General features: G+C 34.9%; 1 protein-coding gene across 6 annotated transcripts in view; it reads right to left on the reverse strand.

Annotated features, from left to right (window-relative positions):
* The window catches only part of nab (NGFI-A-binding protein homolog), a 287,733-nt gene that overhangs the window by 28,809 nt on the left and 239,278 nt on the right, over positions 1 to 19,646 (reverse strand). For 5 of the 6 annotated variants that reach the window (XM_081735999.1, XM_081735996.1, XM_081735997.1 and 2 more), the window contains exons 8-9: positions 14,066 to 14,201; positions 3,447 to 3,655 (exon numbers count right to left, since the gene is read on the reverse strand). In XM_081735999.1, coding sequence (XP_081592125.1) covers positions 3,447 to 3,655; positions 14,066 to 14,201 — 345 coding nt within the window. The remainder of the gene's footprint in view (positions 1 to 3,446; positions 3,656 to 14,065; positions 14,202 to 19,646) is intronic. The other variant, XM_081735998.1, reaches the window with a different exon arrangement.

The following is a 19,646-nucleotide window of genomic DNA, read 5'->3' on the forward strand; positions in this document are numbered from 1 at the left end:
TATAGCCCTATTGATAAAAAATGTGAAGCTCTTTTGTCGGTGGGCATTCTTTTCCCCTCCGAAAAAATCTGAAATGACGTTACTGGCATGTAATAATTTCAAATTTTTATCATACTCAGCACACGGGAGATAGACTTTACATACAGGGTGCGAATTACCGGCAGAGGGAAATTTCCCCACTCGATCACATTTTGATTCTTAAGCACATCAGAGTTAAGTGATAGTTTTGAGTTTGGCTACACTACATGTAGTTCTCCAGAAATAAGGATTACAAGAAAAAATTTGATTGAAATATATTGGATCTTTTGATCCAAAAAGGATAATTATTTTCACTGAGTTGCATTTTATCTTAGTGTTATAGTTTATCTGTAATTTTGTAGCCACCCTAGCCAGCTACGGCTTTAGGATTTTCATTTTGGGTAGGCCCGCTCCTCGCTTATGGATATATATTTGATTGATTAACGACAGTAGGAAATTACTTTTACAGTAGTAGTTGATGATATTTGTTAAATAATTATCTACCATTAATATGAATAGTGGAAAACATATTTACTCTTTATTATATCTTTTAGCATTTGTATATTTTTCAAAATTTTTGGGTAGGCCCGTGCCTATCCGGCCTATCTTCTATAGCTGCCACTGCCTGTAGCTTTGTAGGCACTTATCTCTCTGCCAGCAAAGTAGTGCTTATTTTGTCGCTATCAATCCAAAAAGCAAAACCTAGAGGGTCATTGTTTGAAATTAACACCATAAACAGATTTATATGCACAACGAAAGTATTCGTTGTTCTAATGAGCTCTCATTTTTAGGCAACCAACTACTTATTATAGAAAGTCAGTCATCTAAGTGTATACATGTTATAAATAGTAAGTTATGACTAGGTAAAAAATCTGAGCAACAAGACCAAAATAGATCCAATGGATACCATCAATCTTCAGGCGAAATACTTTTTGTTTCAGCGAACACCTCTACTATGTGTGTCTACACACACACACACACATACACATATATGAATAGGAACAGAGAGAACGAAGAAGAGGAGAGGAAAACAAATAAACTGGTGGGAGTGTGAGGTGAGGTGAGGTGAGAAAGATCCCCACAACCACAGCCGGCTGAGAGAGATATACACTGAATGATCTGCCAAGGTCTCAGCTTCCGAATTAATTTTTCGCACACACTGACTCGGATGCGAGCCTCGCTGTTTGGGCTATGAATAGCAAGAGAACTTATTTTTGGTCTTAGCAGAAAAAGCGAAAGGAAGGAAGGAAGAGAGTATCCAACGTACCAGTAAACCACCCTCAGAATGCCTTTACACAAGCTTGAACAATGGAACTAATACAAACAAACAAATAAGAAAGAACTGAGTAATAAAATACGAGAGATTTTTTTTTATATACATATAAGAGAAATCTATATGGTACATTTCAAAAACGGGTTGCATGTCATGAAACAGAATATGAAATAATCATGCTTCTGTTGTTCATGTTCTTACGATCCCACAAGGACGTTTAAGTAGTATCACATTGGAATACAGAATAATAATAATAATAATAATAATAATAATAATAATAATAATAATAATAATAATAATAATAATAATAATAATAATAATCTGAGAACCCATGGTGCAAATATTTAATCGTTTTTCTCTCCTTCTTTATTTTGCTGTAGCTAGTGATAATTGAGACAAAGAATTTGTAGTGCACTGAATCAGCAACGTGATGTACACACTAAGGCTATCTGAATCAGTAGAGTAAGCAGAAGTTCAAGAGAGAGCAAGCCTCCAAGTTCATATAATTTCACGTGTTTGTATATCCTCTCCGATAAACACCACCTTTACGCAAACATTTATGTGCCGGGTAGAGAGGATTGCCTGCTACAGTGAAATGTATATGTCGGCAACAGTTCACACTACCAGAAGGGCTACCCCTACCGAATTAGTCCAAATGGAGTAGCTAGACAAAAAGTGTTCTGGAGGAAGGCGGTAGATCTCCAGTAGCAAGTTGGCGACAATCATAGTGATTGGTACGGCATTAATCACATCTACGGTCAGAGTGACTTTAATGGTTGGGATACTGCGGGGTGGAAAGCAACGAGTAACTATCATTCTATTTTCCCTAGTTAGCTGATAGTAGAAAGAAAACCTAAGTACAATGCAGTACCTTTTGCAGGTCACAATATAGTTCCGGATGTAAAATATCCCTCCTTTCGGTTCTGCTGGAGAGAGGTACCTTGGGAAGGACTACTGGACGAGAGAGTAACAATATGGTGAAGATAAATAGAGAAAGGAAGACACGCAAGAGCAAAAAGTTTATGACAGAGATATGGAACGTACGTACCATGTTACAAGGAGGAGAGTTAGAAAATCTTAAAGAAGAAATCAAACAAAATAATCCTGGATTTAGTTTGTTTGTGAAGGTAGATGGGATGATAATGGAGAGTTGAACAGTGAAGGATATTGAATGTTTTACTCAGGTAATGAAAAGGGCAGCCATAATAGCGTGGGAATAATTCTTTGTAATGAGAAGGTAGTGAAAGTAGAATTTGTTGATGATAGAGTTGTGGTGTTAAGTCGTAAAGGGAAAAAAAGAAGATATAATAGTGATACAGATATGCACACCGACGGTTACGCGTTTTATGAGTGGAAAAAGTTCGAACGACTATTGTAGTCAAATACAATTCTTCGGCAAATTACTGCATAGAAGATTCACTTAACGGCGTTGAGTACCTATGTCACTTTTTTTAAAAGTCAATTGATTTATATGGAGAATTACTTTTCTGTTTTCTTTGAATTTCTTTTCTTCTAGAATTTTAAGAACAATGTGATTTTACTGATTTCTTCCTTAAACCTTATTAAAAATCCTTTGCTTTTCCAAAATGAATTTGCATTATTTATAGATTTAATATTTGGACTCACGTCCGCATAGTCCCGGTTTCAATTCCCGGCGTCCATCCAGTATCGTGAGGCAAACTGGGGAGCCATGTGAATAAAAGATATGACAACTACTAGGTCTAGAAATCTTCTGATACGTCTGTTAGAGACAGAGCGACGACACGTAGCCAGCGTGCTAGACTGGATGTAGGTCCAGCCGGTTGCTAACAGATGGCATTGGAGCGGATCATGCCCACAAATAGATTTGGAGAAGAAATCAGTATAAACAGATCATTCAAATTCTAGTTCATTTTAAAGTAAACAGAAAAATTAATCCCAATATAAATCAATGGGCTACAATAAAATAAAATAAAGATGTGCAGATATTTAATGCTGTTAACGCCACTTTTCAGGTTAAAGAAGGATAATGGCAAACTCTACGATTATTTTTATTCTTTAAGCAAGTATCAGTAGCACATTCATAACTTTTAAAATACCTATAAAAAAATACGGACAAAATACCGTAACCAGTCTTATTCTCGGGAAAGGAGCACTCTTTTAATTGCAAATGTACCTGCTAGCGCTACGCTGCTGTTGCCGCATGAGGTCACTTTGTTCGAGTAACAGCTGCGCCTGCTTGCTCTGCAACACTTCCATCTGCTGTTGAAGAGAATGCAGCGCTGGGAAGTCATTGAGATCTCTTACTTGTTGAGCTGCCCCGCGGAGCTCTTCGTTGCGTTCACTCAATGCTCGCAACTCTTCAGCGATTTGCTCCAACCGCTCCTGAAAGATACCACAACACACTAAAAACCATATAGACATTTCATATATAAAAAAAGAAAAGAGTCAAAAATTCCAGCATTAATACTGCAGTCAACTAAATAATGGATAGACAGTTTTCTTAAAATAACAAGGACATCACACATTTTAACGTTGTCGATTTGCAACTCGATTTTTGTAGTGCGGTTTGATTTCTCTTAAAAGAAATCCTTGCCTAACTTAAAAGTTTCTACTCGGATGGGATAATTAGTTTGCTACCTGGTTCTGCAATATCCTCCTATAAGTAACTCAACATTTATAAAGTCGCCAGATTATTTGTCTTTGCATATTACAGCATAAGACATTTTAAATAGTTTATTACAATAAATAGAGATAATAAACGTAATACAAAAATGGAAGTGAAATCTTTAGACTAATGGTTATACCCTGCAGGCTAAAAAGATAGATATAATAAATGAAGGAATATAAATTAAGAAGAAACGGGAGAGCTCGGAGAAAATACATGAACACAGCCACTATACAGGTAATTGACCCATACCATCAGTAGAACCTATCTACCACAACTCTCATATCCTAGAATCGAACAGGGATCTTGCACATCAGAAGTGATCACTTCTCTGCAAATGAGATCCTGAATGTGATATTCAAGATAAAGTAGCATTTTCCATTGGTAAGAAGCTAGCAGTGAAAATAACAAAACTTTCTGAAACTTTCTGCCATCATGTTTCCTTTTGGGGCTTAAAAAAAGATAAGTTTTGCAAAAGCAATAGTTTGTGTTGAAGGTTGAAGGAAAAGTTTCACCAAGCAAAACGATGTAACATTTGTCAAGTAAGGAAGAAAACGGAAGCCAGGAGGAGAGAACATTTTTTCCTGCATAACACTTACAACCCTCTTTTTTCAAAAAATACTTTTTAAAATACTCCGTTCTATGCATCAGTGTTGTCAGGGGTAAAGAACATTATCACATGTCACTTTGATGAATTTCAGTATGATTGGTTGTTTTGGTAGTTATTAGTGCCCCCCCCCCCCCCAGAGAATCCTGGATCCGGCCCTGTATGCTCTAAGTTACTGAGTCTAGGCGCTAATTCAGGTGTGTTTCTTCTCGTACATATATGACCAACAGAAAACGAGAAAGAATCCACGGATATAAATATTATCTGGTTCCTTTCTATTTCTTAATTCTTTTCCTTACTTCTTTCATATTTATTACTATAATCCCTGTAGTCTCATTTCATTTCATTTTTTTTAAAAATAATACAGTATACTGTTACTAAAGATTGAAGTCTAAGCTCGCTCATGTTATACCACTTTCTTCACGTATTAAGAAAATTGTACAGTACCAATAACAGCAGCTTCAAATTCGAGAAGTAGAACTGTATTACAAAATAAATTATTATTATTTTGAGGGGGACGATTCGGGAAGTATAGCATAGGGTGTCAGAGTTTATTAATGAGGCCCTGAAAAGAAGCATTATTTCCCCATAACTCACCCCTGCATTTTCCCGCAATTCCTAGTAAACATGCATCTGTGAACGGCTGTTATTGTCGTTGATTCTCCCAGTCACAAATACATAAGGAATATTAGCTATTCTTTTGAAATAGATTTTTCTTCTTTTAAGAGAACTTTATTTTTTACAGATACTATATTATGATTTTTTAAATGTTTATTTTTTAATTACATAGCACGAAAACAAATTTGAAGCAAGGCTTTTCAAAGATAACGGATCCGGTAGTTTTACCCAAAATTGACAGCTTTAGGCTGTTCTAGCGTGTATCAGCGAAACAAAAGAAAGAAGAAAAAAACATTGATAGTAATTGGTAGCTGTTATTGCAAGTTTGCAAATATTGAGAAAAAAAGCATAATAGAATTTGCATTTGACAAAGAGAGGAAGAGAAGAAACGATAGAGAAGCCGAGATGAATTTCGTGGCTAATGTAACAAATTGCCCCTAACAGACCAATCTGACAAGTGGAAGAATAGTCATCTCATGGCCTATAGCTAAAATCGGCCACTTTTTTCTCTTCTTTTCTTTTCTTAAAACTCTTGTTGTTGATACTTGGCCTATCTCTTTACGTACGTACTCCCCCGACAACTTGCATTTCTTTTAATTCCTCCCCTCTCTTTCTCATACATATATTTTTTTTATTCTCTCCCCCTTCCCTTTACTTTATTTCTTGCCTTGCCAAAGTTGCTTGTGTGGGAACCGATGAAAAAGAAGCGGCACACACACTGCACTGTTTTGCTTTGGTTTGCTTTCAACGTTGCCGGCCAGTGACCGTCGTGTGAACATGGCCCCTGCAGTTAACTAACACACAAGAGTAAAGCGAAACCTGTTTTCAAGAAAACTATTGCTCTTTGAGACTAATTACAGGAACCACATGATGTGAATCGCAATGCATCCATTTTTAATCTAAGAAAATTCACTTTTCCCATACATACAATGTGATCCTCTCTACATCTCTCGCAAAATGATTTCTTGTCCACCAACCAAGTAGGCCTACGTTCGTAGAAGTAATGCTTCTGTATTTTTTTTTCTTTCTTCAGAATCGCTTAATACAGTAACCTTTGTGTAAATACACTATTGATCTCTCAAAACTGGAATCTTTTCTCATAGAAAATTTAAGTCAATTTCCTATTGTACTAAATACTTTCTTCTTCCTGCGCTTTTTTTCTTTCTCGATTATTTTTCTAGTTCCGGGAAGAAGCATTGAAATAATTATCATCCGCCCCATAGGCAAAGCTCAACAATGATGCATCTCATGTATTTTCGTCGCCTTTCAAGATATAGCATTATGTCAGATGGATATCGTCATCATCATCATCGTAACCATTCTGCTCTTGACGAAGGTCACTTGTCACAAAGTTGGAAATTTCCAGCCACTTCGTTTCAATAAACCGTATTATCGCAAATACAGTACAATATTTTAATATAAAAAAACCATGTTCATATTATAATCGTAACCTAGCCCTTTGAACTTGGAAAAAGTTTCATGTCACGCAGAAATGTACCATCTGTATCACTCTCCTGCGCCGATGCCGTACCGTTTACGTGACTCGTCAAACTCGACGTCCATAGGAAATAGATAATAATAATTCTTAATGTTATGATTCGATTTGATTGACACCTAATATTTTTGCTACTAATGTATTTCAATTAGGCTTCCATGGGGTATTCAAATCGATCTAAGTATACCATGAGGATATTGAATACGGAGTAATAACCAGAAGAAGCAGGAACGAAAACTGGAATTTAAATCTTAAAAAAGGCTTTGTATCAGTGGTAAGTTTTCCATTAGTATATCATATGTTGAAAATGTGTATAATATTTTATGCTGAATACTTTATTTTTCCTTTAAAAATATCTTTAAAAAATTGAGGTCGAATTATATTTGAGGTCGCACAATGTTTGGGGCAATATGATACTCTTCTCTCCCTCCTTTACCTTTTCTCTCTCCCTCCTTATCATTTAGTTTCAAATACTATTCTAATAAGCTTCTATTTCTCTTCTTCTTTAACTACTTTCAGCATTATTCTTTCTTTTTAACTTCGGTTCACACTCCCTCACTTATTTTTTCATTCTACCCCTTAACTTTCTTCTTTTCCCTATATACGCACATTTCGAAGCTCCTACGTTTTCAGCGTGACATTGAAATATCTCACTATCGTAATAGTGCCTTCATCGTAAATGGGAAAAATAACGTATCAGTTTGAACTGTAAACCTGGGTCAGTAGTGATGCCTGCCAGTGGGGAAAATCCCATTTTGTGGGATATTTTGACATTAATTTCTCGAACAGGGATAAAGGGAATTTTCGCAGAAATTGGTAATATATATGGGATTTATCATATACTGTATTTACTTCATCAATGCCAACAGAAGTTATTAATGGGCGGAAAGGAGAATAATGAGTCTTCAATAGGCGTGAAATCAAAACTAATTTTATTACTGTAAAATGCATGCTAGTATGGAAACGATTTATTCAGTGGCTTGAGAGTCTCAAGAAACAAGAGCCAAGGAACGTAAATTGTAATCAGATATTAAAAAAAAAAAAAAAAGCCAATTTCCAAAACGTTCAACACATAATGATTCGAGAATGAAGCTTGTGTAGCTTCGTTACATTCCGTAGAAGACTACATCACAAAAGAATGCTTAAAAATATGAAGTTCTGCCAACAAAATTATTTTGTTTTCGTTAACATTTTCAATTGTTTCTTGAAGTTAAGGAAAACACTTACTAATAAACTATTTGATAAACATAGAAGATCGGAATTTACGGATAATTTGCTCATTTATTGATGAAAGTGAGTGTCATACAATAGTTTTCACATTTAATACTTCATAAGTTATGAATTTTTGCAATTAAAGTAGTATAGCGTGGAAAAAGTAACAGCAAAATGGAACTTTTCCCTCTCGAGATAGGATTTTGTAACGTCACAGGTTGGCATCACTGTAGCGTCAGTTCGTTGGAGGCAGCCATTTGAATCAGTCGTGTGCGTTAAGCTCACATACTGCATGACAATGCTCCAGTTCACATTGCTGTTGTTGAGAGGACTACAGTGGAAAACTGGCTTCGAGAAGATTCAGCACTCACGCTATTACCCAGATTTAACACTGCAGGTTTGACAATAACAGTCGTGTGGATTGGAGCATTGCCATGCATTATATGCCAGCTCAACGCACAGCGATTGGTTTACGTAAATGATTGCCTCCAACAAACTGACGCAGCTAGACAGTTGAAACTAATACATTATTTCTTCCATAGATGACACCATATACCACGAACGGTTTATTACAGTTGCACGATATTTTATAATTAGGCTAGAAACTTTTGGAAATACCCTCGTACTTCGTTTCAGTTGTCCTCTCTCTTAATATCTACGATCCACAAAACGCATTTAGTGCACAAAAAATAATCTAATGAAATGTGTAATAAAGCCTTTTTTTAATATTTATTGTTTACAGTGGAGTTCCGATTATCCGAGTTTCAATTAACCGAGGTTCCGTGTTATCCGAGCTTAATCAAAACAAACAAACACAAAACATATTGTAAAACCTAGTCTGGTTAAACGAAAAACAGTTTGCAAAGCCTTTGTTTCAGCAACAAAGCAAAAGTGAAACTGGCATAAAGATAACGACTACGCTCGACGTTGCCACTTTTTTATTATTATTATTATTATTGTTGTTCCGTGTGACTTTTGAGACACTTATTGGAAGATCTAGAAAATAACAATACATTGTCAAAAGTCCAAAAGAGGTTAATCTAAAAGATGGCATTTACTGGCTGGTAGAATCTTGGGACAATGTGAAAGAATCTATCGTTCTGAAAAACTGGAAACATATTTCTGCCAAATAATGATAGCACAAGGATGGGATAAACTCAAGAATCTTAAAATAATGTAGAACTAATAGATCTCTTAAACAGGCTACGGGTTACAGAGGCGGTAACAAACGAAGATGTGAGTGATTAGATGCGAGATTATGAACATTATGAACTGTCTGATGACAGCATTGTAAATTTGGTCAACAGTTCAGGTGACGAAGATGACAATAAAATGGTAAATATTGAAAGAATCAGTCACACGATCGCGATCGAGAAGGTACTGCTCTGCGTCGAACAGCAAGGCGACACATCAGCTGACATGGTATTACGACGTATGCACAATGTAGCGGCAAGAAACGAAACAGTTTAATGAACCAGAAGACTGCGAAAGACTTCTTTTTTTAATGCTATGCATATGCTAAATAGTGCCTTATTTGTATTGTGCTTTACTTATGTATGTATGTATGTAGTGTACTGTATGTCCAATAAAAATAATAAATATAGTAATAATAAATAAGTTAATAAAGAAAAATAATCAATAAACAACAATAATAAATACTGTACAAAATTTTCTATGCATACATCCGTATTAACCGAGCTTTTGCTAATCCGAGTTAGATCCGGTCCACATTAGCTCGGATAATCGAGATTCTACTGTATTTAGCAAAAATTTGTCTTCAATTGACATCCTAGGGTTAGAGATATAAGCTTGGCTCACGAATCTCTGCCGCGGTTGACGGCAAAAAAGAATTAGAATCGCGGCAGAGATTCGTGAGCTAAGCTCCAGATGAATTACTTACATTACTGCCCGATGTATTTATTTATTTCGAACTGAATTAATATTTATGGAAATATTTTGACAGCGCTATAAAATTTTGTTGGCAAGAAAGACGAGTAAGTTAATACCCAACAGTAACACTAAGGGATGCGAAAAATATGGGATAGCAATATAGGTCATATAACATATCTTTTCGCATTTTTTTCCCAAATATATTAATTTCTCATTAAAGTTTCAGGTAAATATTAAAGTTGTCTCACATTAGTGGAAAACTATATGGCAAGCGAAAGTATTGTGTACACTATCCGCATTCTGTAGAGCCGTTAAAATTTCTAATAGAGGAATTATAGTTCGAACAATCCTTGAATATTTTTTATACCAATAAATACCGGTACTGGTATAATGTACCATTGAACGAGTAATAATTAGAATAAACATTGGTTGAACGGTTTGAGTTTTACCGTCCATTTTGAGACGTGGGTCTATATTGAAATAATTTTAACAACACCATTGATACGTTACATTCGACACTCATGGTCAACCAGGATGAAGGAAGGATGTTTGAAAGTTTAAGGATACAATGAGAAAAAATATAGGTAGCGTACGTAAAAACGTAGGTTATATGTGTAAATCCTGTAGTTTTTTTTTTATTTAACGTACAGCAAACGTGTAACTGAAAAAGTAGGTCTATATTTTACACGTACTTTCCGTATAAGTGTTCCGAATAAACGTACTTTACATACGATCGAAAGAACTGTATATAGGTGGTCAGGATCTCAAATATAGATGGATGCATGTAACATAATTGACGTATGTAACATATGTATACCTATGTGTATAATATATGGAAGACTATTAGACGTCAGACATCCTGCAACGGCATGATGTAACATCTAAGCGGGAAAAAGGGCAGTACGTATGTAGCATATAGATAACGTATGCTCCGTACTGATTTCTGTAGTAGTCATGAGGATTCCGTATATTTGTACAATATACCGCTGTCCGGATAGCGGATTTTTCTCAGTGCAGATCAGTGAAGCTTGTACAAGTTCCGTTTCAGTTTCATCAATAATTAATTTTTCACTTTTGAATTACACAGCTATTTGGCTGTTTGAATTTCGAAGAATTTTTTCAAATAATATTTGGACAAATAGAATGAAACAAAATTTCTAGTCTTACGTTCCAATGGTGATGCCTTGTACAATCCGCGGCAAAAAACTTGCAACATGAGCATATAAGTTTCTTGTGAAATGACGAAGTCCTTTGCTCCAAAATAAGTGCACGGGAGGAGGCCGAGGTTTATCCTGGCGTGATTCGTTCCACTTAGACGTTATGTTCATTCCCTGTGCTGTTAGGCGTAGTTTCACAACAAACTTACATCCTCATGTTGCAGGTTTTTTGCCGCGGATTGTACAATTAAGAAGATTGATAATAAATGAAATGAAAAGATATCTCTAGAGGAACGAGAAATAACAAATTACTGAAATACCTAAATACCCATAAACACCCATAAAACTATAAGGATTTGCAAATCTCTTTGTAATCGGAAATAAAAATAAATAAATAAATAAATAAATAATAATAATAATAATAATAATAATAATAATAATAATAATAATAATAATAATAATAATAATAATAATAATAATAATAATTTGCTAAATTTCCTTTTCAACGAATCCTATATATGTTAATAGCCAAAAGGCTAATGCTATACAATAAATTAATGTTGTTTAACTAACTCTTGTGATGATTTAATTTACAGCTAATTCTCGTGGTAATATTATGTTTTGTGAAGAACATGCAACACGATTTTTTTTTCTGAACATGTAGTAAAAAAAGACTCCTTACAAAAAATTATTTCTCAATTGCCCGTGGGATCGTTTTTTTGTTTTGTTTCTTCACGAAGAATACCCTGCGGCTTAGTTTTTGTGGTTCAAGGTAAGTTACATTCAATATAAATTAACTGCAGTTTTAAATCATTTCATAAAGAGTTTTTTTTTAGATGTCATATCTTATTAGCTCAATATTGCTTATTATATAAGATATTGACTAAATCTTATTATAAAGTTCAAACAATTTAATAGCTGTTTTAATTTATATAAAATTGTATTATTTTGAAATATATTGTTAATAACTAAACTATAAAGATCTTACAACATTTCACGCTTCGAGCAATTTCGATCATGTACTAGCAAAGTTGCCACATCATGTGTTAATGTTGTTGCAGTCAATATGGATGGGAATAATTAAAATGTTTGTTATTATGTCCTTGTAATTCTGACAGGTCTAATACTCGTAAAATAGTTATAGTCAATAAGTGATTAACAATTCAATGAATTTTCCCTAATCACCCATATGTAAGTTGTCCCCCAGAAAAACATTATGAAACTTAAGTGTTCACAAAAAGTAAATACAAAGAGGAAAAAATCTTTTGCAAATAATGCAACAACAGTAAGCAATCAGGAACAGTACAATAGGACGGATAGAATGGTTTCAATCCAGACCCGTACAGTACACAGAATGCTAAGACAACAGAGTCGAGACCAGCTTTAGAGGGTGTTAACTAAAGTTCATCTGACATTTACTATGTATAAGTTTCAGGGTGGCTAAAGGTGGTCGCAGTAAGAAATGAGACCCCCTGGCCACCCCTTAGTTACGTGTCTGGTTCAATCCCCATTAAAGTTGTTTTCATTCTTCATCCAGATAGTAGACCTATTAAGTAATTTATGTATGACAGATCTTCAAATTGTATTATAGCATTTGTTAGATCCATTAAGTAGACTACTTTTCATTTATTTATTTATTTTTGGCAATTTAATTTTAACTAGCTTAACTTTAAAGGTACTTCTTAGATCTATATATAGTTCTATTACAGCCCTGTGCTTCATATTATATACTATAAATGCATTAAAAATTTAAGTTACTTGGGGCATTATATAATATTATTGAATTAACCTAATTTCTTTCATAGTTTACTTTGGTCTGATATGGAACCATTTTAGGGGATACGACTCAAAAAATCTCTAAAGTCGAAAAATAAGAACCACCCTAGTATACATACAGTGAACGTTTATTTTTCCATATCTTAATCAAGGGAAAGGGGTTAAATCTGGAAACTTCCCTTGCATACGCCACTGCATGGAACATTAAATTGAAGATTTCATTTCGTTTCTCATTCTATTTAAACAATCTATGAAAATCAAGTGGATGGAAAAAAATAACCGCCCTTTCTCTCTTCCTAAACTTTATTTAACTAAACAAATAGTATAGGGCTAAAGTAAGATAGTTTTCGCGTCACTGAGGCAAATTATTCAAATACTACAAATGCAAATAAGCACAAAAATTATTGAATATTCCTTCATAATGAACATCAGTTTCAGTAATAATTACACTTTCAGGATTATATTCAATTAATTTTTCAGTAGTACTTGCTCTAGCAGCACATTTGGTAAGTCCTACGTAGGCTGTTATAAGTAAAATGAAAAATTAAGTTGAAAATTATATTGGTCCATTGTAGTTATAGTGTACGTTGGCCACCCAACAATTTGCCGTCATTTATCGAAAATTCGCCGTCATTTAGCCAACAATTTGCCATCATTTATCCAACAATTTGCCGTTATTTAACAAACAGTTTGCCATCATATCCAACAGTATCGGCCTCACACTCAATTAAAATTTTACTTCTGTCGTAGGGATTATGTTGCCAAATTTTCGACGAACTAGCTAATTACAACGTAGGACCAACGTTGGCAGTTAGTTACTCTATCGTTTTCCACTGTTGAGTTATTATCTGTGCTGCTGGGGTAGAAAATTTTTAAAACTTTAGGACACAAATCCCACACTTGTTAAATTGAATCAATATAACCATATTTGTAATTAATGAAATAAATGTGTTTATCTCTATACTTTTTTGTTGTTATTTTGTGCTTACCTTGATAACTATATAGTGTACGGGACAAGAATAAATGACCGAAAATGTCATTATTTTTAATAGCGTTTGTGGTCGTTTATTTTTGTCCCGTACTTTAAATCCACTTACTTTGACTCTTGACGAGAATTTAAATTTATTCAGTGGCGTTTCTTGAGGGAATTACCACTAAAAATTTGATTTTTTTCGCAACAAGCTAAGAGAAGAAAGCTCACTTAATGTACTGATTTTTTATACAGCTTTCTGAAGCTTTCTTCCTTAAGGCTGTAGCGATAGAAGTCTAAATTGTTACTGACGTGACATCCCTCTCGATCCGCCTGTGAATCTACATTGATAATTTTTTCTACAACCTACTTTATATTGGACAAAAGAACTATGTTAATAACCTGTCGCTTGATCCGCTGCTGTTCTTGTTGCGAGTCTTCGCTTTGTTCCAGTCGTGGCCTCTTCCCTCCTTGTTCCTCGCCATTGTTACACCCTCGAATACTATAACTCTGCCCCGTTCGGTAACAAGTCGTTAAACTACAATGATAAGAAAGAAAAAAAAATATATATAAGCATTGTTCCTGTAAGTATAATAAATTTTAGTTTATATGTCATCATTGGGAAAAATATACAGCATGTACCGGTCTTTCGTTACGCTTCAATAGTGCAAAAATTGCTTACCAGTACTATTTATAACCATTACAACAAAAGTTAGCAGCGTTAAAAGAACAAAAAGCATGCTCATAGCAATTGCTACTGTACACACTAACTACACTAACAAATATATTACAATAAAAAAAAAGGTGGGGCAAATGAATGTGTCTGCAGCACTCGAATTGTTTTATGGAATGGAGAAAGACATATTGCAGGTGATTTATTTACCTAAAAAAAAGGCAAAAAGAATAATTTTCTTAACAGCTTTTATTAATTACTCCAATTTTCTAAGTGACAGCCTGTAGATAATGAGGGACAAATTTGTTCGTTGTATCATACATGGAGGTATTTAGCGTGGTATTTAGGTGTTACACTTCCTCTTTAACCCTTGAAACTATTTTTTTCTTTCTGTAGACCCATCTTCCTTTCTTTTATTTTTCTGTAAAACAACTATACACATTAATTAACAAAATTTCTCTCTGATTATCCTCAGCTAATAGTAGCAAAATGTTCCTTGGGTATACCTGTAGACCATTGTTAATAAAATTCCAACTGACCAAAGCAATGTATACATTTTAAGTAAGTGTAAGCAGTATATATATTTTATATATTTATGTTACATAGCCGAAAGTAACACATATATACTGTTAAAATATATATACTGCTTTGGTCAGTTGGAGTTTTATTAGCAATATTGAATTTTCCAAAGCTGCAATGAAGAACTTACGACTTGTAGACCAGTTGTTTATCAACCTTTTCGAACCTAGCGCCCCCTTGGGTGAATGCGATTGTTCTGAGCGCCCCCTGTTATCTCAACCCAATCCTCACATGCACAAAGCTGAACGTAAAACTTGAAGGAAACAGTCTAAGGACCAGAATAAAGCTCCAATTCTTATAATCAGCCTTGAAAAATATATAGAGCTATACAAAGTGTATATAAAGTAAAAGTAAATTTCTTTTTTATAATTAGTCTTACGTTAGCCATCTTTTCCTATACATTTCCCTTTATCTCTTACATCAAACGACCCCTAAATAATCTATCTCCCCCAATCCCTCTTCATCTTCCAGCGCCCTCTTTGGAAAAGAGAAAGCCTTATGCAGGGTGTTAATGTCTACGGTGAGAACCGCTTCTGTAACCCCCAATGATTTACAGGATCTGTAATATCACATAATGAATTTGAAATTTCTAGTGAATCATGCTTTGGATTAAACATTCTTGTTGTCGTTGATGTTGTGAATTATTTTTAAATTGTTAGCAGTGCAGACATTTATAACTGTTTTCCCCTCAGAACACACAAAGCAAGGGAAGAGTTTTATAAAAGAAAACGTGAAGGACATAAAATAATTGTAAAGAGTTGGAAAATATGAGGAAACCTATAAGGAGATGAAATCTATGGAACTACGAAGGAAACAAGGAGGTTTTCTGATAGCAATAGAAAATACGAGTCGGAAGGTAGTCAGCGAAAGCAGTGAAGTCTTAGGAAGATGGGAAGAATATCTTTAGGACATGTATGAGAGTAGGGATCGAACATGTGGCCTAGATGTGGAAGTAGAAAATGAAGTACGAGAGGATGATTTAGTATTCTTCGGGATGAGCTCGAAAAAAGGTATGTTCGAAATTAGGAACCAGTCGAATTCGTTAAGAATATGAGAGACAAGGGCAAGAGAGAATTGTTTCGACTCTGTAATGAAATATATGAAACAGGATAGTGGCCAAGATCTTTCTTGAAGACGATTATAATACCTATGCCTAAGAAATCGAACCCAGAGAAATAGAACTATTAGTCTCATATCGCATGCACCATAAATTTTGCTTCGAACACTGAACAGAACAAACGAAAAAGATGAGGAGGAACAGTTTGGGTTCAAGAGAGTTAAGGCCAATTGAATTATTAAAGGTAATCAGTGAAAGGTTTATAGAAAAAAGGGGGAATGTATGTTGTACTTATTGATCGAGAAAAGACTTTTGATCGCATAAACTGGGCATTGTTGCTGGGAGTTCTAAAGAAGTTTGGGTTGGAATGGAAAGATCGAAGACTCCTAAGAAACTTATGTATGAATCAACAAGTAAATGTTAGAATAAGGGAGAAAATGACAGAGGAGAGTGCAAATGAAAGGGAAGTTCAACAGGAATGTTGTCTCTGCCAACATCATTTAATATCTAAGTAGAAAAGATAGTGAAAAAGAGCCTACATAACGAAGACGACATTCGCTAGGAGACAGAATGATCAGATGTATATGGTTTGCAGATGATACGGTACTTGTTGCGGAATCTGAAAAGAAAATGTTAGAAAACTTGAGAAAAGGCAGTGAAAAATATGGAATGAAAACAAATGATAGAAAGATAAGAACCATGGTGGGTTGGAACAAAGAAGGTCGGTGTCAAATATAGAAGTACGAGGGGAGAAAATAGAACAGATAACTAGTTTTCGATACCTGGGTAGTATTATTAGTGATGATATGAAGAGTAAACGTGAAATAAAAGGAAGGATAAGAATGGTGAAAGAAGCCTTTAGGAGAAAGACAAGTCTATTTTTGGGACCTCGAATAAAGAGTTGAGAAAAAGACTTATAAAATGCTTTGTCCGGAGTATTGTATTGTATGGGGTAGAGACATGGACATTACGCAAGAGTGAAGAAAAGTGACTGGAATCTTTCGAAATTTGGGTGTAGAGAAGAATGGAAATAATTAGCTGGGTAAATCGAAAACGAATAAGAAAGGTGTTAGAAACTGTGGAGGAGAAAGGAACAATTTTAGATATTATTGAAAAGAGAAAGAAAAACTGGCTGGGACATTGGCTGAAAGGGAACTGTATTATAAGGAACGTGCTAAAGGGTAAGTGGCAGGAAAGAAAGGAAGGGGGCGAAGTAGGTTACAGTTGATGGACGGTATCGTATGTGAAGACGAAGAGGTTAGCTGAGGACCGTGAAGCATGGAAGCTTCTCAGTTATGCTAACTGAGCTGCCAATAATAACATAATACCTATGATTAAGACGACTTTCCTTTTATCAATTAGATATATGATTCGCTCTTCGCTATAGAAAGACTTATTACATTATTACGGAAAAAGAACATTTATATACTCTTCTTCGAATATCTGCACGATATGTCCATGCCATTTGTTTTGGAAAAGTGGCAACCCTATTTACGAAGTACTATGTGCAACTGACGCCGGAATGGGAAGAAAAATTTGAATGAATGATTGCCAAAACGAAAACATGCTCCGGAAAAACAAGTATAAGCGTAGTGCTGGTGCATACAGGGTGGCCCAAAAATAGGTATACAGTACCGTACTGATCAGCTCATAGTATTTTATATCATTTCTTAATTTTATTGCTTAGTTTCTTTATTATTTGTTCTTAAAGCCTTTTACTTATACCTTAATCTCGGAACAGTTGGAGCAAATAAACCCACAAACTAGAATATTAAACTTGATCAATGCAGGGGTGTATATCTACTTTTGGATCACCCTGAATTCGAACTATTTTCACAAGGACAGATGGAATGTTGTTTAAAATGTTCCGAATCTATTTTTAATACTTCAATAGAGAGTTAGTACCGTGTGTTGTTGTCTGAACTTTTCAATATACGTTGAGCAGTAACTGTTCATTATGTTTAAATGTGATTCGTAAGTGATTATTATAGCATAACGCTTTGTAAGTGCTGGTACTCCTCAAGTTTCTAATTCCACCACAAGGTGATTCTTTTTTCTGATATAACACGTGATTCATCGAACCTGAATTTTGAATAGGACATTGAGATAAAACTAGTCTCTGTTTTTGAAAGGGTTTAGGAATCAAGAATCAAAGTAAAATCACATTTATTTGCAATGTCACTATTACAACCTTCACGTCATAGAAAAATTACCTTACATTAGAATATAGGTACTACAGCAGAAAATAAACCACTCCACATAGGGTGATTTATTTTTCTTTCTTTATTGTTTTAACCTGGGCATAGCACTTTAAACGTGAAGTATTGGAAGTCTTGAAGTTCCTAATTCTACCGCATGGTGGTGCTAGCGTAGTTAAGTCTGACCGAAGCGGCGAGGAAAATATTTACGCGCTTGAATTATGACGATTTTTATTCGATATCCCTGAACGTTTTATGAATATATTGCAGAATATTGGTTTTCTTTCCGATTTTGTCACTGTCTTGACTTAATTTCCCTGGTCACGAAAAATAAAGCAACGCTTGATATTATGAAATATTAATATCGGTAAATATCTTAACATTTTTTTTTCTCAAAGCAATTCAAATTTCGAAACACTGGAAGTTCTCGTAGGTACTATCTCGATGCAATCTTCCCAATATATAGCGGTAATTGACCCTTATTTTTTTGTCTATTACAGTCAGCATATTTGATTACATCGTAATATGCTAGCGAGGAGCATTTTTTGAAACATGTAATTGTGAGAAGTCGACTGAAGAAAGATTAGGATTAGAAATTAGATTTCTGGGCTTTTGGCATCTATGGCCATTTAGCCCGTCCCGTATGAGAGATGACGTCCCTCGGCGATCACACTCTCCGAGAAAAGGGAAGGAAGGAAGCGGCCTGGGATCTATAAGTTAGGTTCCATCCTGACATTTGCCTGGTCTGAGTGAGGGAAACCCAGGAAAAACCTAAGTCAAGATGGCTGGCCTGAAAAAGCTCTTACACCGGGAATCGAACCCGGAACCGCTCGCACCAAAGGCGAGATCGTTAGTGATTACGCCACGCGGGGCCACACGACTGAAGAAGGATAGTAGTCACAACTTATATAGCGAATGAGATCGTTGTATCTTTAAGCAGGACCCTAATTAAATTTCACAGTAAGAACACGCATATAGCCTGAAGTGCTTCTTTTTGTCACTCACAAAGACTCCAAAGTTTTTTCTGATGCAAATATGTCTTCTTCATGTAAAGGAACACCATAAAAGTTCTTCAAAATAATACGTCATTTATAATTACTTTCTCTTTGAAGGCCCTTAAGTCGAAAATTTGAGTCCATTTTTATTAAACACACTGTTCATTCCGCGAATAAATATTTCAGTTATCTCTCTCTTTTCGAATCTACTTACACAAAGCTCGCGATGAAACTCTAAACCAATATATGGGTCTCAGATTTTCCGACTAAAATACCGGGACAACCTATGAAAATTTACAGTATAGTGATAGTAATGTATTTGCTTTTAGCTCAAACATCAAAATTAATTACTCATAAATAATAGGTGAACACTCTCCAAAAATGAATAACAGGGAGTAGGTTGACCTTCTAGTTGAACATCAATGATAAATGAGGGATTTTTTTAAAAATATCGCATGGATGAAATTAACTTATGTTCTCG

This window comes from Thermobia domestica, chromosome 13 (assembly GCF_964235325.1).
Source record: "Thermobia domestica chromosome 13, izTheDome1.hap1.1, whole genome shotgun sequence".
Classification (NCBI taxonomy): Eukaryota; Metazoa; Arthropoda; class Insecta; order Zygentoma; family Lepismatidae; genus Thermobia; species Thermobia domestica.